This window comes from Lampetra fluviatilis, chromosome 37 (assembly GCF_964198595.1).
Source record: "Lampetra fluviatilis chromosome 37, kcLamFluv1.1, whole genome shotgun sequence".
Classification (NCBI taxonomy): domain Eukaryota; kingdom Metazoa; phylum Chordata; class Hyperoartia; order Petromyzontiformes; family Petromyzontidae; genus Lampetra; species Lampetra fluviatilis.
Window position 1 is genome coordinate 2272727 of NC_136311.1, and position 25931 is coordinate 2298657.

The following is a 25931-nucleotide window of genomic DNA, read 5'->3' on the forward strand; positions in this document are numbered from 1 at the left end:
CTGACTTTTTGTGACGCCGTGTGACTATGGGGGGGGGGGCAAAAATCGTCCAAAATCGCGTGACGTCATTTATGGACGGCCCCTTACTACGCCATTGACGGGAGCGGTAGTGTTGCGGTTAGCGCGCTATCTAAACCGGTCCCTGGGCATCCCCAAGGTCAACTCAGCCTCAAATGAGTACCTGGTGCGGTGTGTAGCAAACATCGCCACTAGGGAGACAAAGGCGGTCGGACGTGGTGCTGGTCACCCACCCCCCTCGTGTGTTGTGTGCCGACCTTCATAGGTGCTACTCGCTAACAGCCCTTGCCACCCACAGCACTGTTAATGGGCTTTGCAGTACCGGCAAAAAGGTCCCAGGGATATACGGAGGGGGTGGGGTGGGGGGGGGGTCGTTGTCTGTGTTGGGAGTGTGAAGAGGGGGGAGACGAAGCGGAGCGACAGGAGAGAGGTCTGGGGGTGGAGTTATAGACGGGGGGGGGGGGGTGCAGTGGAGGGGAGAGACACGGGCCGGGGGGGTGGGGTGGTGGAGAGACGAGGGGGGGGGTTACGGATTAACTCCTCCTGAGTGCTGTTCCTACCAAGCGCATAACGCCCCCATCTCCTCCCTCTTATCCCCCCTCCTCCCGCTATCAACACCCCCCAAGCCCCAAGCCCCCACCACCATCCCCCCAACCCCGCCCCCCCTCCCGTGTTATACCGCGTGGGTTACGGCACGGAGCGTCCCAGTGTCGTCCTTCTCCAGCTGTTGCAGGTACGCGGGGTCCGTACTGCTGCTGCTGTTGCTGCTGCTGCTTCGGTGTCAGCGCTAACGGCTGCCGAGTTCTCTGTTAGCGAGCGCCTATTAAGGCCGGCAAACCCGCTCGCGAGGATTGGTTGTGGTGTGGCGAAGTAGTAAAACAAAAAAATCGCGTCCCGGCCGCCTTTGTCTCCCCAGTGCTGATGATGTTTCGCACGCCGCACCGGACCGGTTACTGTGTACATACGGCGCTTCGTTGAGGCTGAGTCGACCTAGATGTGGCCCACACCGATTGGTATGTCGCTCCCCACCGACGACCCTTCGTGGACTGGAATCGAACTCAGGTGCGCTGGTTCCCGCTCCACCGCGCGGCCTCTTGCTACGTGGGTTTCTCGGCATGCGCGGAGGGGAGCGGTGGTGCTGCGGTTGGCGCACTGCCCCGCGGATGACATCGGCGGTAAGCGGTATCCCTCTAGGTCGACTCAGCATTAAGTACTTTGTTCGGAGCGTGAACATCAGCACTGGGGAGACAAAGGCGGCCGGGCGTGGTGCTTGGGCACGCGACCCCACCGGCGTGTGCGGTGTCAGCCTTAGCAGGCGCCGCTAACAGCGCTTCCCCTGGCAGTCTATGACAGTCGAGAGGGTGGAGACGCGTCGCTGTTCATTTGCGAACGGGCTCGGTGCCTGCCGCTCTCCGCGCCTCGCTATTCAATTCACTCTCATTATTACGCGTCGCGATTCGATTTTTATAATCGATTATTGCTGTTTACCACACTGCACGCACACACAGCACACACACAACGCACACACAGCACACACACAGCACACACACAGCAGCATACATACAGCACGCATATACAGCACACACAGCACACACACAGCACACACAGCACTTGCACACACCACTCGCACATCACTCACACAGCACGCACATACAGCACGCACAACACACACAGCACACACACAAGTACGCATACACAGCACATACAGCACGCACAGCACACACAGCATGCACGCACAGCACATACAGCACGCACAGCACATACAGCACGCACAGCACACACAGCATGCACGCACAGCACATACAGCACGCACAGCACATACAGCACGCACATCACTCACACAGCTCCACACCTCCACCAATACAGCAAACCCAGCGCACAGGACACGATCACACATAGCAAACACATAGCACACACACATGCACGCACACAGGACGAAGGTACACACAGCACACACATAGCACACACATAGCAAACACACAGGACGAAGGTACACACAGCACACACACAGCACACACATAGCACACACATAGCAAACACACAGGACGAAGGCACGCATAGCACACACACATGCACGCACACAGGACGAAGGTACACACAGCACACACACAGGACACACATAGCACACACATAGGACGCACAGAGGACGAAGGCACGCATAGCACACACACATGCACGCACACAGGACGAAGGTACACACAGCACACACACAGGACACACATAGCACACACATAGGACGCACAGAGGACGAAGGCACGCATAGCACACACACATGCACGCACACAGGACGAAGGTACACACAGCACATACACAGCACACACATAGCACACACATAGGACGAAGGCACGCATAGCACACACACATGCACGCACACAGGACGAAGGTACACACAGCACACACACAGGACACACATAGCACACACATAGGACGCACAGAGGACGAAGGCACGCATAGCACACACACATGCACGCACACAGGACGAAGGTACACACAGCACACACACAGCACACACATAGCACACACATAGGACGCACAGAGGACGAAGACACGCAGAGGACACACGCAGGACACACACAGGAAGAGACACACGTAGCACACACACAGCACACACACCTAGCGCACACGCACAGCACAGACACAGCTGACCAGAGACACCGCTGTGTGAATTGCTAGAGCGAGCGCATTATTCAGCAAAGTAGATCGGCAATGTCTCCTTCACATAACCGTCTCTCGACATGAACAAATAACAACAATTCTGGGACTGAATAACTTCAGCAGCATTGATTCGGCATAAGCAACACTCGGGACCGGCTTCCACACGCAGCGTCTCATCAGCAGAGTCGGGCTGACATGAGTCAATGCCGGTGAGCTGCCAGATGTTTAGAGGGAAGGACTGGTTTCAACACACAGTGGCTCATCAGCAGTCGGGCTTGCCTAGACCAATCCTGGTGAATTGCCAGATGTTTCGAGGCTGGGACCAACACTGAGATATGGGTATGTTGGGTTAAATACAACATTATCGAGTAATGCACACCACTCGACTGTTGTGATTAAGTGACTAACTGATTGATAGACCGTGTGATTGATTGACATGTCCACCAATTGAGTAGTCAGTTGATTGATTCATTGAGACCCGTACTCCCCGACTGGATTCGAACCTAGGCTGGGAGTGGAGGGTGCCGTCGGAGTATACCTAGAGGAGGGACGCACACATGCAGATAATCGAGTGAGTAACTGGTTGGGTGAGTGACTGGTTGAGTGAGTAACTGAGTGAGCGGGTGAGTAAGTTGGTGGGTTGGTGATTGAGTGGCTGAGACGGTGAGTAATTGAGTGAGTGGTTGGGTGGATGAGTGAGCGAGTGAGTGAGTTGGTGATTGAGTCCGTAAGTGAATCACACGGTGAGTGGGTGAGTCGCTGAGTGAGTGCATGAGTGGCTGGGTGAGTGAGCGGCTGGCTGAGTGAGAGTCTGGTTTAGTGGGAGGCTGGGTGGTTTTGTAGTTTAGTGAGAGGCTGAGTGAGAGGCTGGCAAGGTGAGAGGCTGGATGAGAGAGGCTGTCTGAGAAGCTGGGTGTGTGAAGGGCTGGGTGAGTGAGAGGCTGGTTGGTTTTGCTGTTGAGTGAGAGGCTGAGTGAGAGGCTAGCTGGTGAGAGGCTGGGTGAGTGAAAGGCTGAGTGAGTGAGACGCTGGCTGACTGAGACGCTGGCTGAGTGAGAGGCTGGGTGAGTGAGAGGCTGGGTGAGTGAGAGGCTGGGTGAGTGAGAGGCTGGGTGAGTGAGAGGTTGTGTGAGTGAGACGCTGGCTGAGTGAGAGGCTGGGTGAGAGGCTGGCTGACTGAGAGGCTGGCTGACTGAGAGGCTGGGTGAGTGAGAGGTGGGTGAGTGAGAGGCTTGGTGAGTGAGAGGCTGGGTGAGAGGCTGGGTGAGTGAGAGGCTGGGTGAGTGAGGGGCTGGGTGAGTGAGAGGTGGGTGAGTGAGAGGCTTGGTGAGTGAGAGGCTGGGTGAGAGGCTGGCTGACTGAGAGACTGGGTGAGTGAGGGGCTGGGTGAGTGAGAGGTGGGTGAGTGAGAGGCTTGGTGAGTGAGAGGCTGAGTGAGTGAGTGGCTGGGTGAGTGAGAGGCTGGGTGAGTGAGAGGCTGGATGAGTGAGACGCCAGCTGACTGAGACGCTGGCTGAGTGAGAGGCTGGGTGAGTGAGAGGCTGGGTGAGTGAGAGGCTGGGTGAGTGAGTGGCTGGGTGAGTGAGAGGCTGGGTGAGTGAGAGGCTAGCTGGTGAGATGCTGGATGAGTGAGAGGCTGGGTGAGTGAGACGCTGGCTGACTGAGAGGCTGGATGAGTGAGAGGCTGGGTTCGTGAGAAGCTGGCTGAGTGAGAGGCTGGGTGAATGAGAGGCTGGGTGAGTGAGAGGCTGGGTGAGTGAGAGGCTGGGTGAGTGAGAGGCTGGGTGAATGAGAGGCTGGGTGAATGAGAGGCTGGGTTCGTGAGAAGCTGGCTGAGTGAGAGGCTGGGTGAATGAGAGGCTGGATGAGTGAGAGGCTGGGTGAGTGAGAGTCTGGCTGAGTGAGAGGCTGGGTGAGTGAGAGGCTGGATGAGTGAGAGGCTGGGTGAGTGAGAGTCTGGGTGAGTGAGACGCTGGCTGAGTGAGAGGCTGGGTGAGAGGATGGCTGACTGAGAGGCTGGGTGAGTGAGATGTGGGTGAGTGAGAGGCTGGGTGAGTGAGAGGCTGGGTGAGAGGCTGGGTGAGTGAGAGGCTGGGTGAGTGAGAGGCTGGGTGAGTGAGAGGCTGGGTGAATGAGAGGCTGGGGGAGTGAGAGGCTGGGTGAGTGAGAGGCTGGGTGAATGAGAGGCTGGGGGAGTGAGAGGCTCGCTGACTGAGAGGCTGGGTGAGTGAGATGTGGGTGAGTGAGAGGCTGGGTGAGTGAGAGGCTGGGTGAGAGGCTGGGTGAGTGAGAGGCTGGGTGAGTGAGAGGCTGGGTGAATGAGAGGCTGGGTGAGTGAGAGGCTGGATGAGAGAGAGGCTGGATGAGTGAGAGGCTGGGTGAATGAGAGGCTGGGTGAGTGAGAGGCTGGATGAGAGAGAGGCTGGATGAGTGAGAGGCTGGGTGAGTGAGAGGCTGGGTGAGAGAGAGGCTGGATGAGTGAGAGGCTGGGTGAGTGAGAGGCTGGATGAGAGAGAGGCTGGATGAGTGAGAGGCTGGGTGAGTGAGAGGCTGGGTGAGAGAGAGGCTGGATGAGTGAGAGGCTGGGTGAGTGAGAGGCTGGGTGAGTGAGTGGCTGGGCGAGTGAGAGGCTGGGGGAGTGAGAGGCTGGGTGAGTGAGAGGCTAGCTGGTGAGAGGCTGGGTGAGTGAGAGGCTGGGTGAGTGAGAGGCAGGGTGGCTTTGTGGCCGAGCGTGTGAGTGGTTTTAAGTAAGGGACTGAGCGTGTGAGTGGTTAGGTCAGTGACTGGTCAACCGATTAGGGCCACGCATCGGACTGGGGTCGGAACTGCAGCCTCCTCGGAGATCCACGCAGCCTCACCCTCTCGACACGGAGCCCCACGAGGGGGGGCCCAGTGGGGAGATGCAGAACCTCCTGGGGCCCGCGTGCATCTTCCTCCGGGGGGGCCTAGCCGAGGCCCTCATCAAGGTCAGGGCTGGTGGATCGCGCGCGGATGGCGTTTCCGTGCAGCACTGCGGCTGTCGGAAGTTTCGCGCGATTGACGATGGTGGAAAATGAGCGGTGGCATAGCACGATTGGGCTCGGGCCCTCTGCTGCGAGGTGATGATACTGCTGCCCATGAGGATGCTGCTGCTGATGATGATGATGGTGGCAGTGATGATTGTGATATTGCCGATGATGAATATGATGCCGATGATGATGCTGGTGACGATAATGGTGGTGATAATTATGTCAATTGTGATGCTGATGATATTGGTTATGCTGATAATGATCCTTATGATGCCAGTGATGATTATGATGCTGATTGTGAAGCTGATGTAGGTGCTGATGACCTTCCTGATGATGATGGTGCTGGTGATGTTAATGCTGATTATGATGCTGATGATACAGATTATGATGATGCCGGTGATGTTGATGATGTTGATGTTGATGGTGATGGAGGACACCCTGTGGGTGCAGTCAGCATCTGTGCAATCCTGGGATGGTGCTCCACTTATAATTTAGCTTGCCCCACCGCCTTAGCAATGTGGACTTGACACCCTTGGATTTGGTCAATGATGATGCGAGTGGCTTCTGTCACTGTTCACCGGGGAGACGATGCGATGGCATACATATGTATGTTGAACTTCTTTCGCACCGTACGTAGCCGACCGTGCTAATTGGAGGCATTGGCTCGTAAACCCCACGGGTTGTCTCTGTGTACCCTGGAACAAAATCCGAGACCCTCGGGGTTCCTCCTCCCGCTGGGAACGGAACCCGCGTCGAAAAGGAACCGGATGCAGGAATCAAAGCGTGGGGTGGCTAACCCCTCCATACAGGATTGTGACACATCCGTATGGGATCGTGACCCTCAATACGGGGTCGTGATGACCTCTCTGTACGGGGTCGTGACCCCTCCATACGGGGTCATGACCCCTCCGTACGGGGTCGTGACCCTCCATACGGGGTCATGACCCTTCCGTACGGGGTCGCGGTTCTGCTCCTGCGCGGCTCCCCCCGGTGTGCTGTCAGGTTGTGGCGCGTGCACCGTGTCTGACGTTCCTTTGCACCTGCTGAGAGCTTCTGAGGGAACCGGAGCTCCCAGCACACGTGGAAGTGTGAGGCGTGACGAGGCCAGGCGTGACGAGGCCTCGTCACGCCTGGCCACGTGTGACGGCAATGCTGCGTATGGCTGCCTATGATCCAGTGGTGCGTGGAGGCAGCAGCAAGGGTTCGTGGATCACCCCACATAGATGTTGCTAAACTCCCTTCTTCCCGTGGGCGTAGAGGAGGAGACGGACTCTGTCTCACCAGGAGAAGGCAGTACAGATAATGTGGACTCCGCCTGTTCCATCTGCGTGGGATCGAGTGTTGCCCCCTCACACGCGTGGGTTTCCTCCGGGTGTTCTGGCTTCCTCCCTCATGTAGTAAACACTCGTGAATTGGCCGATAACAACTTCATATATAGAGGAGGGCAGAGCTTGGGGAGGATTTTGGCTGCTGCGTTCTCACTTGCCTTTTGTTCCTTGCGTTTCTTAGCCGTTCTCTCTCTGAGAGTGAGCGAGTGCTGTATTACGCGTATAGGCCCTGATGAATTGGCTGAGAATATCTTAATATATATAGAGGACTGCAGAGCTTGGGGTTGGTAGCGGGAGGATTTGTCGCCGGCTCGCCACGTAGCTGCAGTTGCTGTCTTCCAGCTCGTCTGTGGTTCCTCCTGCCGGTGCCTCTGAGTCGCCCTACCTCCCTCTCTCCTTCCACGAGAGCGGGGAGCGAACACAGTTCAGATATCGTGAATAGGGGCGCCACGGTGGCGAGATGTTAACTACCTCACCTGGTCTACAGTCGTGGGTTCGATCCCGACCCTGATGCCGTATATTTGGAGTTTGTGTGTCTCTCTTTACGTCCCCGTGGTTGCGTGGATTTTTCTCCGGGTCCTCCGGTTTTCAACCTCCGCATTTAGTAACACGCATTTAGAGTATTTGGCTCCTGTAGATGTCCACGTGATGAGAAGCCGCTTCGTTGGGTGATCACTTGTGGCCAGGTCGCTTCTGAAAAAGAGCTGCATATAGCTCAGCGAGCCTTACCTGGTAAAATAAAAATAATAGTAAAGACGTATTATATAAAGAGTTTCGATTTTAAACTTTCGTGACTGCAGGGATTCATATTCTTGGTTCTTTCGGTAAAGTCACGTAGAAGGGAAATAATAAAATAATAAAATTTAAACAATAAAATTCTCACAACGTTTTGATTGCAACACAAGCAATCATCATCAGGTGTGAAAACCACATTTGATTATTTCCCTTCTACGTGACTTTACCGAAAGAACCAAGAATATAACACATTCCTGCGGAGGGAGCTGGTAGGAACGTTGGGTTGCTCGGTCAATGGCCAGGATCAACGGTGGCGTGGTGAATTCCGCAAATATGCCCGACTGTGAGGGCGGGCACAAGCCGGCGTGAGTAGGTTAAACGTTGAGTTTTATAAGGGCACCACGGGGTGACCAGCCCCTCCCCACCCAGCCCCATCCCTCCCACCCCCACCCAGCCCCTCCCTCCCCACCCAGCCCCTCCCCACCCGGCCCCACCCTCCCCACCCAGCCCCTCCCCACCCTCCCCTCCCCACCCAGCCCCTCCCTGCACGACGGACACAATAATCTCCTGTGGGCTGGTGTAACCAGGAGGTTCCTACCAGTATAAAGAGTTATTATATACAGAGTTGTTATTATATAACAGTATACTCCCCTCGCCTCTCTCCCGCCTCGGACTCGTTGGACACAAGGAGAGGGAACTTCGCCCCGAAGAGATTGAAGGTGCGGATGCACAGACACCCCGATTCCTGCCCACGCTAACCGCACTCCATCTCCATAGCGGATGTGCTCTTTCGGGCGTGCTCCCATCTGTTCTGAAAACGTAAATTGCCCAGTAAACACGCCAAACGTTGACTCAACGTTGCGCCAGCGTGTTTGTGTGTTATCCGTATATCTATTTACAAATGTGTGTTTATATATCCTCCACAAAGAGGTTTGTGTTGTTTAATTTATCATCGAAGCAGGGCCCATCTCTCACACGGAGCGCCCTCCCCTGTAAACATCTGGGCAGTCCACCAGCATTGCTTCAAGCGAGCTTCACTCTGCTGATGAGGACACCGAATGCCAAAACCCCAGTCCTTGCCTACAAACATTTGGCAGTTCAGCATTGGTACAAGCAAACCTGGCTCTGCTGGTGAGACACCGTGCATCGGACCAGCCCTTGCTTATGAACGTCTGGCAGTTCACCATGCAGCATTGGTTCAGGCAAGCAAGCAAGACTGGCTCTGCTGGTGAGATACTGAATGTCGAATTCGGCTCAGAGTTTGATTGCCTTAAACCAATAACTGCTGATGCAGAAAATGCACTCCCAGAAGAACTCCGCGTGTGGCTGATGGAATGTCTTAGAACATTAATCGATATGCATTGTGTGGAGGGAAGGGATGTAGGATTCCTTCGGCTTGATCCATATTTGTTTGAGCGTAAGGCCACGGGGTAGCGGTGTTCTCATCAACATTCTTGCAAAGGTCTACCCCGTGGCCCAACCCAAAATCAAACATGGATAAATTGTGCTGGCTACCAAACCCCACGTCTATTTTGCCACGGTGGCGAGATGTTAACTACCTCGCCTGGTATACAGGAGGTCGTGGGTTCGATCCCGACCCTGACGCCTGCTGTATATGTGGAGTTTGCGTGTTTTCCCTGGGTCGTATGGATTTCTCTCCGTGTCCTCCGGGTTTTCCCTCCACTTTAAGAATTACCGTGCGTTTTAAGTATTTAGCTGCAATACATTTCCACGCGATAAGCCACTTCGTTAAGCTCTCATTTGTGGCCAGGTCGCTTCTGAAAAAAAGCGATATCTCAGTGGGCCTTACCTAGTTAAATACAAAATAGTTTAGTTTAAATAGTTTAGGTGATGTCTGCGTATTTTCATCATAGGCTCATCACGGATACTTGGACGTTCTTGTTAATTACACACAAAGTGCTTGCCACGAATGAACCAACATTCCTTGCTGATCTCGTCAATGAGCATAAACCATCACGGGAATTTCATTCATCCTCGCAGCAGCAGCAGCAGCGGCGGCGGCTTCTGACTGCTGCCCATCGAACAAAGACGGTGGTCACCGCATCGCGCCCTTTCAGATGCGCTTCTGTGGCCGTCTGGAACGTTCTTCCTTCCGATATTCGGAAGCCACTGGAGCTGTGCACTTTTAAGTAATATAGATTGGCACACTAACTTCTTTAGAAACTGCTTCTTGTATTTCATTGTTTGCCTTTCACCCGCACCTACGATGAGCATGGTTGGCTACGATTGGTGCGAAAGAAGTTCAACCTACATACAACAAAGACAACGATCCCCCGTATAGCCTTTACAGACTATTGGGGCAAGTGCTGTTAGCGAGCGCTTATGAAGGCCGTCACGGCATACGAGAGGGTAGGTGGCCCGCACCACGCCCGACCGCCTTTGTCTCCCAAGTGGCGATATATTACACACCGCACCAGGTACTCACTTGAGGCTGAGTCGATCTAGGGGAGGCCCAGGAACGGTTCAGATAATCGTCACTATTGGTGGCCGTAAGCGGGAATCGAACTCGGGTGGCCGGGGTTCGTAGCGTAGCGGGCTCACCGTTGCACGCCATGCATGTACAGTTGGTTGAACGTCTTTCGCGGCCGCACGTACACACATCGGCCTGAGAGGCACGCAGCCCGGTTCGTGTAGTTCGTCTTTAATCCGCGCCGTGCGCTGACCGCGACGTTTGCTGCGAGTGCCTCTCAACGCCAGTCACCGACACCACCGCGTCCCCGCTCACCCACCGTCCACATCATCATCTTCTTCACTCAGTGTCTCTCCCCATCGCTCACCACCGTCTCCCCGTCTCTATCCATAAGCGCTCACCTCTCTGACCTAATCCACTCACCACAATCACCCTGTGTCCATTTCCCAAGAGCCCACCATCACTCACCACCACCACCATCCTGACCACCATCGCCACCACCACCATTACTCACCATCACTATCACTCACCACCATCGTCAGTCTACCACCCTGCCTTTGCCACCATTGTAATTAACATCCCCTCAACGATCTCATCGATCACATCTCATCATCACCACCACCTTCGCCTGATCATGCTCACCTTTACCTTATCATCATCATCATCACCTCCATTACCATATCCCTAACCCCATCACTCCCATCACCCTGTCCCTAAACCCATCACCATGTCCCTAACCCCATTACCCTGTTGCTAAACCCATCAATCACCCTGTCCCTAAACCCATCATCTTGTCCCTAACCCCATCACTCCCATCACCCTATCCCTAACCCCATCATTCTGTCTCTAACCCCATCACCATCATCACCCTGTCCCTAACCCCATCATCCTGTCCCTAACCCCATCACCATCATCACCCTGTCTCTAACCCCATCACCCTGTCGCTGACCCCATCACCTCCCCCATCCTGCAGAGCTGCGCGAGGCGTTCCGCGAGTTTGACCGCGACGGCGACGGCTTCATGACGTGCCGCGACCTGGGCCTGTGCATGCGGACCATGGGCTTCATGCCCACCGAGATGGAGCTGCTGGAGCTCTCGCAGAGCATCAACATGACTCGTGAGCGCATCGCACCGTACTGCACCGTGCTGTACTGCACCGCACTGCACCGCACTGCACCGTGCTGTACTGCACCGCACTGCATCGCACCACTGCCCCGGATCTCGCCGCATTGCATGGCTTCGCATCGCAGTGCACCGCACTGCCCTGTAAGTCTATGAATCCAAACACAAATCAACTGTATTGCTGCCAGAGACAGACTCTGCGGCAGTGAGCATTGGTGGCCATGCCATGCTGATGAGTCCTAGTGATGACGAAACTCGTTCCACCACGGTTTGCGTATCTCTGCAGCACTGCTGCTGCCACTGTCACTGGCAGTCGGTGGTGTTGCATTTTGCTTAAATCCAATTCGTTTTGAGGGTGACCTGAAGACATGAAGGATCACAATGCAGTTCTTCAGGAACTGCATTATTTTGCAAGTTTGACAAATGGCTGTGTGGCGTTCGATACTCCAATGGATACCACGGGGACCGAGACGAGACTCTGCAATGCCTCAGATTGCCATCGACGACACTGAGAAACGTGACAGCAACAACATCAACAAAACAGAAGAATCGCCGACTAAGCCCACACGTGTGATTTGGGGGGAAGGCAGCTCGTGTGATAATGCTTCACCAGGTAAGCCCCACTGAGCTATTTAGATTTCAGAAGCGACCTGGCCACAAATGATAGCTCAACGCAGTGGCTCATCGCGTGGAAATGTATAGCAGTAGCCAAATGCTCTAAACACATCTTGGTTCTAAATGTGGAGGGAAAAACCGGAGGACCTGGAGAAAAATCCACACGACCACGGGGGGAGAGAGAGACACGCAGACTGCAAATACACATCAGGCGTCAGGGTCGGGATCCAACCTAACGACCTCCTGCATACCAGGCGAGGTCGTTAACATCTCCTAGCCACCGTGATGATGATGAGAGAGAGAAACGCAAAATCCAAATATACAGCAGGCGTCAGGGTCGGGATCGAACCCATGGCCTCCTGTAGACCAGGCGAGGTAGTTAACATCTCCTAGCCACCGTGATGATGATGAGAGAGAGACACGCAGACTGCAAATACACATCAGGCGTCAGGGTCGGGATCCAACCCAACGACCTCCTGCATACCAGGCAAGGTAGTTAACATCTCCTAGCCACCGTGGCACCCAATGCAGCCCTGTGAGTCAAGGGCGAGGCGGAGTGCGCGTCTGCTGGGACACGAGGAGTCGTTGGGTTTCTCTCATTCCTCGTTACAGCGATCTTACCAAGTAGAAGGAGGATGTGCTGGTGGGGATAACGCCATGACAATGATGCTACTGTTATTAAAGCCGATTGTGTAAGTGTGTTATTACGTTGTTGAGCCAGCTGGGCCAGGATTGGGAAAAACGTAGCCCCCACTGTTCGCCGAGGCAACTGGAGAGCACAGCCAAAGAGTTACTAGCCGCACATTAAAAATGCCTGCACTCAGTCATTCATCTCACGCGATAATACCACACAGGGTTTGCGTGGGATCACTAACCCCAACACGCCTCCCTCTCACCGTGCCCCTCTCCCCCTGCCCCTCTCTCTGCACCCCTCTCCCCCTGCCCATCTCCTCCTGCCCTTCTCCTCCTTACCCTCTCCCCCTTCCCCTCTCCCCGCGTCCCCGTGGTGGCAGAGGGTGGCCGCGTGGACTTTGAGGACTTTGTGGAGCTGATGGCCCCGAAACTCCTGGCGGAGACGTCGGGGATGGTGGGGATCAAAGAGCTGAGGGACGCCTTCCGTGAGGTCCTCTCTCCACTCACCATCCTCACCCTCAAAGACAACGCTCCCCCGTGTAGCCTTATCAGACTGTTTGGTTCAAGTGCTGTCAGTGAGTAGCACCTATGAAGACCAGAACAGGCACACGAGGTGGTGGGTGTGTCAGCACCACGCCCGGTCGCCTTTGTCTCCCCAGTGCTGATGTTTTTCACACCATACCGGATACCTATGTAGTGGGTTCTACGGAGGCACACACTTGAACTTGGAGGCAACACGTTTATTACACGACCCCAACGGGGTAACTACATAAACGTAACAACGGGTTAACTAGACCACAACGGGGTAACTACATAACCGGGTCAGTCAGCTAACCCACTGCCTGACCCACGATGCCAAAGACCGAAGACCGAAGAGACGTAGCATCCAGGTTTCCATTCCAGCAAACAGCCCCGATTGCTCTCGAGACTTCCCTTTTATGCTCCCGAGCGTGGCCTCGCTCCGCCTTCGGCCACGCCCCCTTCTGGATCTCAGCAGAAGGTTCTCGACCAAGCATCACGTGTCGCTCAAGCCACCCTTTGGGCTGCCTCGCTACCCTGTCCCGGTCACGTGCCCTCTCGGGTTCACCCAGACTGTCACGTCCTCACTTTCCCTCTCTCTGACCGTCACCAGAACCATGCCCTCTAGGGCCCGCTTCCATGCCAAACCTACTCTGGTGCCAGAGAGAGGCCCAAGACACACAGTTCCACTCTTGTGACAGCTGGCGCTAAATGCCATAATGACTCCATATATGTCACTACACCTATTTGAAGCTGAGTCGATCTAGGGGAGGCCCAGAAGCGGTTCAGATAATTGTCACTGGTGTTGCCCATGAGTGATAATCAAACTCCGGTGCATAGTGCAGCGCGCTAACCGCTGCACTACCGCTCCCTGCACCATTCTTACACGTGCAGATCTCTGCTGTAAGTTTATATTCTGTAATTGGAAGCTGCTGGTAAATTAACAGCTCCTGCTGTGATCCCAGCCACCGTCGGCAAACGCGCCCACGACAGTGGTGACCGATGGATCTCCACCTGGGAGGCATCGAACTGCAACCAGCTGGGCAGCGGTGGCTACGCCGCACGTGGTTACCTGTAATCCAGCACGCTGGAAGCAGCAGCGAGGGTTGGTGGATCACCGCACAGATGTTGTGAAACTCCCTGTGGATGGGCGTAGAAGAAGTGCCCTATCCTGATTCACCAGGAGGTGGTTCAGCCAAATAAGGACTCCACCTGTCCAATCTCGATGGGATAGAGCGTTGTCCCCTCGCACGCAGGATTTTCTCCAGGTGCTCCAGTTTCCTCCCACGTTTAAGCACTCCTTAATTGGCCGATAGCACCTTCACGAAGAGACAGTGGTGGAAATGGGCTGGAATGCCCCAAAACGCCATGGTGGGAGTGAAAATTTGAACCCTGTGACTTCGTTCCAGAAGGAATCAAGGATTCATCTTTTTTCTTTTACTCCGAGAGACCCGCTAGGCTAACAGAGAGACTCACAGACATGCACATAGACCCCAGACACGCACAGAGACCCACAGACGACCCCAGAGACTTGCCATCATCGGCGGCAGTCCCTCGGCATTCGAGGATGACATCCATGATGTTTTGTGGTGGCTCTTGAGGTGGCTGAGGAGTCCAATTCTGGATCTGCAGATCTTTGGGCATTGGGGGTGCCACGTGGTCATAGCGGGAAGTGGAATCCGCAGTGCCGGGTTGGCTTCCTTTTCCTTTCTGTTTTGGCGGCAATCCACTTTGGCATCGAGACGTTGCGTCTTGAAGTGGGCAGCGGCCTGGTGGATTCAGTAGCGTCTTCCTAGGTGGTCAGTAGCCTACTCCTCCCAGTCTTGAAGGCTGATTTTTCCACGTTTCAGCGAGGAATTGACTGTATCCTTCAACTGCTTCCTTTGTCCTCGCCTCGTCCGCTGCCCATTGTAGAGCTGAGAGAAAAGGATCTGGTGGGGAAGACGGTTCTCAGGCATGCAGACGCAGTGACCGGTCCATCGGAGTTGCTTTTTTAGAAGTCAGCTTGGAGCAGGACACTCCCATTGGTGCAGCGATCTTTCCACTTGATCCCCTGGATTTTGCGGAGGCAGCGCTGATGGAAGCCCTCGAGCGCAGTGACGTGGCGCCAGTAGGTTGTCCACGTTTTGCTGCAGTAGAGGAGCGTTGGGATGACAACGGCCCAATAAACTAGGAGACGGCGTTGTCGCAGTTTGTAGAAGGCGGTGCTGGACTCTTGTGTTGGATCTCCTTGTCATTGGTGGCCATTTGGGAGAGATGACTACCGAGGTAAGGGGAATACTCAAGCGCCTCTCCATCGACATAGATCAGGGGTCCTCAAACTACGGCCCGCGGGCCACATGCGGCCCGCCGAGGACATTTATCTGGCCCATGGTCACTAATTGGGCTGCGCTTGTGAGCACTAATTGGGCTGCGCTGGTGAGCACTAATTGGGCTGCGCTGGTGAGCACTCATTGGGCTGCGGTGGTGGGCACTGATTGGGCTGCGGTGGCGAGCACTGATTTGGCTGCGCTGGTGAGCACTGATTGAGCTGCGGCGGTGGGCACTGATTGAGCTGCGGTGGTGGGCACTCATTGGGCTGCGCTGGTGAATGGTTCAATGGGCCAATTTACTGGACTTGCCCCCCATGCCTAAGGCTGCCAGCCCTCCCCTGGCTGCGCTTGACTGGCTCTCCCTCCCTCAGCTCCTTCACTTGCCCCTCGGCTTCACTCCCAGTGATATTCCTGTGTGCTGGGGATGTACTGCGATCTGTGAACAAAACTGCAGGTGTAATTAACTTTTTAATGGCACCACCCGCACCAGTGTGAGCCTGGGGTAAAAGCGGAGTTCCCCCAATCAGACTGCATTGATGGACAGTGCAGTCTGTATGTCTCTGTGTGGGCAAAGTTATTGCTGGTATATTGTTTTTGTAGCGCTGTATATATATTGGTATTTTACTAATAGCAATTTTGACTCCCTAGGAAACAATGATGTCAAGAAAGAGAAAAATTGACTCGGAGTGTAGGATATTCAAAGAACAGTGGACTTATGATTACTTTTTCATGCAGTACAAGGAAAGAGCTGTGTGTCTGATATGCCAGAATATAGTGTCTGTGTTCAAATAATACAATTTACGTCGACACTATGAAACTCAACATAAAGATAAATATGATTGTTTGGTCGGAGAAGTGAGAAAAGATAAAATTTTAAAACTGAAAAATACATTAACAACTCTGCAAAATACTTTTGTGAAGCAGAAGCAGCTAAATATTTCATCATTGCGAGCAAGTTTTCAAGTTGCCAAGCTAATAGCGTGCACTGGCAGACCATTCGTGGAGGGAGAATTTGTTAAAGAATGCCGATTTATTTAGTACAGTGAGTCTTTCAGGACCTACAATTACACGGAGGATTGAAGAAATGGGAGACAATTTGCATCAGCATTTGCAAAACTCCACAAAAAAACTTTCCTATTTTTCCTTGGCACTCAACGAAAGCAATGATGTTCGTGATTCTGCACAACTTCTAATTTTTATTCGTGGTACGAATGACTATTTAGAAGTCACAGAAGAGCTTGCTGCACTGCAAAGCATCAAAGGAACAACTACAGGAGAGGATATCTATGAAAAAGTTTGCCAAACTGTGAATGGTTTGGAGCTGAACTGGGCTAAACTAGCCAGTGTGACAACTGATGGTGCTCCTAGCATGGTGGGGTCTAAGAAAGGAGTAATTGCTCGCATTAACCAAGAGATGGACAAACATAACCATTCTCATCCAATAGCCATACACTGCCTCATCCACCAACAAGCGCTGTGTAGTAAATCACTGAAGTGGGACTCTGTTATGAAAATGGTGGTATCTTGTGTTAACTTCATTAGAGCTCATGCACTAAACCACAGACAATTTCAGGAATTTCTGTCTGAACTAAATGTTGACTATGAAGATGTTCTGTACCACACAGAAGTCCGTTGGCTGAGTCGAGGGAGAGTTTTGAAACGTTCTTATGACTTACTTCCACAGATTACAGCTTTTCTGCTTTCAAAAAACAAAGAAGTACCAGAGCTCAATGATGCAGAATGGAAATGGCACCTTGCCTATCTGACAGATGTAACAGATCTACTCAACAGTTTCAATGTGCAACTTCAAGGAAAGGGGAAGCTCATCTGTGATATGCAATCACATGTCAAAGCATTTGAAGTAAAATTAGGCCTCCTCATCAAACAAGTTAAGGAGGAAAACTTCTGCCATCTCCCCACAACTCAAAATCTGTTAGCGGAAAAACCATTGGTTGCAATTCCCAAACAAAACATGTGTGGATTCACTGGAAAAATTGCAAAAGGAGTTCCAATTTAGATTTAAAGAGCTTCATCTCCATGAACAGGACATACAGCTTTTCCGTAACCCATTTTCTATTGACATTGAAAATGTGGATACAATTTACCAAATGGAACTGGCTGAACTGCAGAATTGTGACTCTCTGAAAGACGCATTCAAGTGAAGCAGCCTTCATAATTTCTATGCATCTCTCCCCTCTGAGACATATCCTCATCTCAGGAACCATGCACTCAAAATGGCAACCATCTTTGGCAGCACTTATGTCTGTGAACAGACTTTTTCCAGAATGAAACATTTGAAATCTCCAACCATATCTAGACTAACGGATGCACACTTGCATCACTTGTTACGACTAGCAGTGACAAATATGGAACCGGACATTGACCATCTCATTAGCCAAAAGCAGGCCCATAGTTCCCATTGAAATACTGGCAAGTTTGTTGATTTAACTTTACTTGTTCTTCATTTTAAATATTGTATTTGTTCCCGTTTTGTTTCTTCACTTCAAAATAAGATATATGCAGTGTGCATAGGAAATTGTTCATAGTTTTTTTTAACTATAGTCCGGCCCTCCAACGGTCTGAGGGACAGTGAACTGGCCCCCTGTTAAAAAAGTTTGAGGACCCCTGACATAGATGGTCGGCTGGTCAGATGGCGATTGGTGGACGACCTTTGTTTGGGTGATGTTCAAGGTTAAGCCACGTCTCCTATATGCAGAGTTAAATACATCGAGGGTGATCTGGACGTGCTGCATGGAGTGAGCTACCACGCAGCAGTCGTCCGCAAACTGCAGGTCGTGGATGTCCTTGGTGGTCAGTTTCTTCTTTGCCTGAAAACGTTCGAGATTGAAGAGCTTCCTGTACAGACAGTACTGGATGCTGATGGCAGATGGAAGGTGACCGTGGACGAGTAGGGTGATCATGACCATATAGATAGTGAATAAGGTAGGGGCGATCACGCAACCCTGTCTGACACCCATTCGGATCTGAAAGGCATCCATTTCAGATTTCCCACTCACACGGTGGCGGTCATACCGTCGTGCAGGAGCCGCAGGATGGGCTCTGGACAGCCAAGATGGTGGAGGATACTCCAAAGGGCTTCCCGGTCGAGGGAGTCAAATACCTTGGTTAGGTCGATGAATGCCGAGAATGGTTCTTGATGCTGCTCCCGACACTTTTCTTGAATTTCGGGCGGCAAAATATATTCAGTGGCCCGGGATGGTCGGAATCTGCACTGTGTCTTTGGTAGGACCTCAGCAACGGGACTCGGGCGACTCGGCAGGATGTGGGCCAGGATCTTTCCTGCGATGAACAAGAGGGAGATCCTCTGTAGTTTCCACAGCAAGACTCGTCCCCCTTCTTGAAAATTGTTTCTATGGTGGCATCCCCGAGGTCGCCGGGGAGGTCTTCTTCGTACCAGATTCGGATGATCAACTTGTGGAGCCTTGAAGTAAGCCGGGTGACTGCCAGCTTGGAAGAGTTCAGCTGGGATGCCATCCTGACCGCAGGCTCCATTGGACTTAATGGTTGGCGGCTCGCTGAGGTGTTGCAGTGTGGCTTGGAGGGTTTCATCTGTCACGGTAGATTCTCTGTTCAGGAGCTGTACCAAATGCTCTTTCCAGTGTGGACGGATGGGGTTGTCATCCTTTAGAGGCTGTGACCTGATGGGGTTTTGTCTGGTAGACCGAGGTCCAAAGAAGTTCCACAGAGACCCACAGACACACTAAAAGACCCACAGACACACTCAGAGACCCACAGACACACTCAGAGACCCACAGACACACTCAAAGACCCACAGACACACTAAAAGACCCACAGACACACTCAGAGACCCACAGACACACTAAAAGACCCACAGACACGCTCAGAGACCCACATACACACTCAGAGACCCACAGACACACTGAGAGACCCACAGACACACTCAAAGACCCACAGACACACTCAGAGACCCACAGAGACACTCAGAGACCCACAGACACACTCAAAGACCCACAGACACACTCAGAGACCCACAGACACACTCCGAGACCCACAGACACACTAAAAGACCCACAGACACGCTCAGAGACCCACAGACACACTCAGAGACCCACAGACACACTCAGAGACCCACAGACACACTCAAAGACCCACAGACACGCTCAGAGACCCACAGACACGCTCAGAGACCCACAGACACACTCAGAGACCCACAGACACACTCAAAGACCCACAGACACACTAAAAGACCCACAGACACACTCAGAGACCCACAGACACACTAATAGACCCACATACATGCTCAGAGACCCACAGACACACTCAGAGACCCACAGACACACTCAGAGACCCACATACACATTCAGAGACCCACATACACACTCAGAGACCCACAGACACACTCAGAGACCCACATACACACTAATAGACCCACAGACACGCTCAGAGACCCACAGACACACTCAGAGACCCACAGACACACTCAGAGACCCACGGACACACTCAGAGACCCACATACACACTCAGAGATCCACAGACACACTCAGAGACCCACATACACACTCAGAGACCCACAGACACACTCAGAGACCCACATACACACTCAGAGACCCACATACACACTCAGAGACCCACATACACACTCAGAGACCCACATACACACTCAGAGACCAACAGACACATTCAGAGACCCACAGACACACTAATAGACCCACAGACACACTCAGAGACCCACAGACACACTTAGAGACACACAGACACACTCAGAGACCCACATACACGCTCAGAGACCCACAGACACACTCAGAGACCCACAGACACACTCAGAGACCCACATACACATTCAGAGACCCACATACACACTCAGAGACCCACAGACACACTCAGAGACCCACATACACACTAATAGACCCACAGACACGCTCAGAGACCCACAGACACACTCAGAGACCCACAGACACACTCAGAGACCCACAGACACACTCAGAGACCCACATACACACTCAGAGACCCACAGACACACTCAGAGACCCACATACACACTCAGAGACCCACAGACACACTCAGAGACCCACATACACACTCAGAGACCCACATACACACTCAGAGACCCACATACACACTCAGAGACCCACATACACACTCAGAGACCAACAGACACATTCAGAGACCCACAGACACACTAATAGACCCACAGACACACTCAGAGACCCACAGACACACTTAGAGACACACAGACACACTCAGAGACCTACAGACACACTCAGAGACCCACAGACACACTCAGAGACCCACAGACACATTCAGAGACCCACAGACACACTCAGAGACCCACAGACACACTAAAAGACCCACAGACACATTCAGAGACCCACAGACACACTAATAGACCTGTAATAATCCTTCCAGAGACGGCTTCGGAATCGGTCCTTTTATTTTCCACTCCACAATACACTTGCTCCCTCACTCTCCGTTGCTGGCAGACAACGGAGAGAGGACAGACCCCGCACTAAGTCCCCACCGCGCACGTGGCAACCCCAGCCCCCGTCCGCGCGTGACCCTGCTCTCGTCAGTTCCAGTCTGCTCTCGATCGGTCCCCTCCACTCGCTCTTAATACCTTCGTCACGTGGTTCCCCCAGCCAATCGTACATGGACAGCTTCGACCATTCTCGATGGTTCCCTGTCAATCCCGGGACCACGCCCCTCATCCGGCTCCCCATTGGCTGGGGCCCCGAATGACTAGGCCAATCACTCCTGATGACCTGTCGTGATGACGCATGGGCCATGGTCCCTATCTCAACCCTTATTGGCTACAAGCAGGACCGGCAAGCCAATCCCCACGTGAACCCTCTATGGCTGTTATTACAGACCCACAGACACACTCAGAGACCCACAGACACACTTAGAGACACACAGACACACTCAGCGACCCACAGACACATTCAGAGACCCACATACACACTCAGAGACCCACAGACACACTAAATGACCCACAGACACACTCAGAGACCCACAGACACACTCAGAGACCCACAGACACACTCAGAGACCCACAAACACACTCAGAGACCCACAGACACACTCAGAGACCCACAGACACACTAAAAGACCGACATACTCAGAGACCCACAGACACACTCAGAGACCCACAGACACACTCAAAGACCCACAGACACACTCAAAGACCCACAGACACACTAAAAGACCGACATACTCAGAGACCCACAGACACACTCAGAGACCCACAGACACATTCAGAGACCCACATACACACTCAGAGACCCACAGACACACTAAATGACCCACAGACACACTCAAAGACCCACAGACACACTCAGAGACCCACAGACACACTCAGAGACCCCACAGACACACTCAGAGACCCACAGACACACTCAGAGACCCACAGACACACTAAAAGACCCACAGACACACTCAGAGACCCACAGACACACTAAAAGACCGACATACTCAGAGACCCACAGACACACTCAGAGACCCACAGACACACTCAGAGACCCACAGACACACTCAGAGACCCACAGACACATTCAGAGACCCACAGACACACTAAAAGACCGACATACTCAGAGACCCACAGACACACTAAAAGACCCACAGACACACTCAAAGACCCACAGACACACTCAGAGACCCACAGACACACTCAGAGACCCACAGACACATTCAGAGACCCACATACACACTCAGAGACCCACAGACACACTAAATGACCCACAGACACACTCAAAGACCCACAGACACACTCAGAGACCCACAGACACACTCAGAGACCCACAGACACATTCAGAGACCCACATACACACTCAGAGACCCACAGACACACTAAATGACCCACAGACACACTCAAAGACCCACAGACACACTCAGAGACCCACAGACACACTCAGAGACCCACAGACACACTCAGAGACCCACAGACACACTCAGAGACCCACAGACACATTCAGAGACCCACATACACACTCAGAGACCCACAGACACACTAAATGACCCACAGACACACTCAAAGACCCACAGACACACTCAGAGACCCACATACACACTCAGAGACCCACAGACACACTCAGAGACCCACAGACACACTCAAAGACCCACAGACACACTAAAAGACCGACATACTCAGAGACCCACAGACACACTAAAAGACCCACAGACACACTCAGAGACCCACAGACACACTCAGAGACCCACAGACACATTCAGAGACCCACAGACACACTCAGAGACCCACAGACACACTCAGAGACCCACAGACACATTCAGAGACCCACAGACACACTAAAAGACCGACATACTCAGAGACCCACAGACACACTAAAAGACCCACAGACACACTCAAAGACCCACAGACACACTCAGAGACCCACAGACACACTAAAAGACCCACAGACACACTCAGAGACCCACAGACACACTAAAAGACCGACATACTCAGAGACCCACAGACACACTCAGAGACCCACAGACACACTCAGAGACCCACAGACACACTCAGAGACCCACAGACACATTCAGAGACCCACAGACACACTAAAAGACCGACATACTCAGAGACCCACAGACACACTAAAAGACCCACAGACACACTCAAAGACCCACAGACACACTCAGAGACCCACAGACACACTCAGAGACCCACAGACACATTCAGAGACCCACATACACACTCAGAGACCCACAGACACACTAAATGACCCACAGACACACTCAAAGACCCACAGACACACTCAGAGACCCACAGACACACTCAGAGACCCACAGACACATTCAGAGACCCACATACACACTCAGAGACCCACAGACACACTAAATGACCCACAGACACACTCAAAGACCCACAGACACACTCAGAGACCCACAGACACACTCAGAGACCCACAGACACACTCAGAGACCCACAGACACACTCAGAGACCCACAGACACATTCAGAGACCCACATACACACTCAGAGACCCACAGACACACTAAATGACCCACAGACACACTCAAAGACCCACAGACACACTCAGAGACCCACATACACACTCAGAGACCCACAGACACACTCAGAGACCCACAGACACACTCAAAGACCCACAGACACACTAAAAGACCGACATACTCAGAGACCCACAGACACACTAAAAGACCCACAGACACACTCAGAGACCCACAGACACACTCAGAGACCCACAGACACATTCAGAGACCCACAGACACATTCAAAGACCCACAGACACACTCAGAGACCCACAGACACATTCAAAGACCCACAGACACACTCAGAGACCCACAGACACATTCAAAGACCCACAGACACACTCAAAGACCCACAGACACACTCAGAGACCCACAGACACACTCAGAGACCCACAGACACATTCAGAGACCCACATACACACTCAGAGACCCACAGACACACTAAAAGACCGACATACTCAGAGACCCACAGACACACTCAGAGACCCACAGACACACTCAGAGACCCACAGACACACTAAAAGACCCACATACTCAGAGACCCACAGACACACTCAGAGACCCACAGACACACTCAGAGACCCACAGACACACTCAGAGACCCACAGACACACTAAAAGACCCACAGACACACTCAGAGACCCACAGACACACTAAAAGACCGACATACTCAGAGACCCACAGACACACTCAGAGACCCACAGACACACTAAGAGACCCACAGACACACTCAGAGACCCACAGACACATTCAGAGACCCACAGACACACTAAAAGACCGACATACTCAGAGACCCACAGACACACTAAAAGACCCACAGACACACTCAAAGACCCACAGACACACTCAGAGACCCACAGACACACTCAGAGACCCACAGACACATTCAGAGACCCACATACACACTCAGAGACCCACAGACACACTAAATGACCCACAGACACACTCAAAGACCCACAGACACACTCAGAGACCCACAGACACACTCAGAGACCCACAGACACATTCAGAGACCCACATACACACTCAGAGACCCACAGACACACTAAATGACCCACAGACACACTCAAAGACCCACAGACACACTCAGAGACCCACAGACACACTCAGAGACCCACAGACACACTCAGAGACCCACAGACACACTCAGAGACCCACAGACACATTCAGAGACCCACATACACACTCAGAGACCCACAGACACACTAAATGACCCACAGACACACTCAAAGACCCACAGACACACTCAGAGACCCACATACACACTCAGAGACCCACAGACACACTCAGAGACCCACAGACACACTCAAAGACCCACAGACACACTAAAAGACCGACATACTCAGAGACCCACAGACACACTAAAAGACCCACAGACACACTCAGAGACCCACAGACACACTCAGAGACCCACAGACACATTCAGAGACCCACAGACACATTCAAAGACCCACAGACACACTCAGAGACCCACAGACACATTCAAAGACCCACAGACACACTCAGAGACCCACAGACACATTCAAAGACCCACAGACACACTCAAAGACCCACAGACACACTCAGAGACCCACAGACACACTCAGAGACCCACAGACACATTCAGAGACCCACATACACACTCAGAGACCCACAGACACACTAAATGACCCACAGACACACTCAGAAACCCACAGACACACTCAGAGACCCACAGACACACTCAGAGACCCACAGACACACTAAAAGACCCACATACTCAGAGACCCACAGACACACTCAGAGACCCACAGACACACTCAGAGACCCACAGACACACTCAGAGACCCACAGACACACTAAAAGACCCACAGACACACTCAGAGACCCACAGACACACTAAAAGACCGACATACTCAGAGACCCACAGACACACTCAGAGACCCACAGACACACTATGAGACCAACAGACACACTAAAAGAGCCACATACTCAGAGACCCACAGACACACTCAGAGACCCACAGACACGCACAGAGGCCCACCGACACACTCAGAGACCCACAAACACACTAAAAGACCAACAGACATGCACAGTGATGCACACAGATGCTCTTATAAACCCACAGACACACACAGATTACCATACACGGAGCAAATCTCCTCCTCAGATCTAGTAGTGGGGGGAATCATTTATGAATTCCCCCAGAAATTTCTTCCCATTTCCAGCCCTGGGTATAGAGGATCAAAGAGCTTGGGCAATTGTTGGTCGTGCTGGCTGACAGTGTGGCCGCTGCCTCTCTCCGCTCTGCGGTTCCATCTCCTGGCGCCTCCAGGTCGCCCTCCCTCTTCGATAGCGAGTGAACGCCGCGTGGCGGCGCAGCGTTACACCTCGAGATTATATGGAAGGGGACCGGACATCAGTGAGGGTCCATCAGCACGTCCGGTCAGCACGGTTGGCTACGTAGAGTGCGAAAGAAGTTCAACGTACACGTAGGCTTTCGCAACCAATATCATCCATAATAGAGTTTTTTTTTGGGGTTAGATCACGTAAATATAAATGTGTCGTTTAACCCGTCATCACCCGACACAGCCAATTAGTAAGGGTTGTCACGTAGACAGAATACGCCAATT

The 25931-nt window shown here is 52.7% G+C and overlaps 1 protein-coding gene across 4 annotated transcripts in view; it reads left to right on the forward strand.

The window, feature by feature from the left end:
- Window positions 1-661: 661 nt before the first annotated feature.
- LOC144945214 (calcium-binding protein 1-like) overlaps window positions 662-25931 on the forward strand; it is a 37922-nt gene continuing 12652 nt past the window's right edge. The window contains exons 1-5 of one of the 4 annotated variants that reach the window (XM_078873534.1): window positions 662-751; window positions 5449-5639; window positions 8433-8463; window positions 11149-11292; window positions 12926-13035. In XM_078873534.1, the coding sequence (XP_078729660.1) occupies window positions 5574-5639; window positions 8433-8463; window positions 11149-11292; window positions 12926-13035 (351 nt within the window). In that variant the 5' untranslated portion in view covers window positions 662-751; window positions 5449-5573. Of the gene's footprint in view, window positions 752-3223; window positions 3245-5448; window positions 5640-8432; window positions 8464-11148; window positions 11293-12925; window positions 13036-25931 lie in introns of those variants that run through there. The other 3 variants (XM_078873536.1, XM_078873537.1, XM_078873535.1) reach the window with 3 other exon arrangements.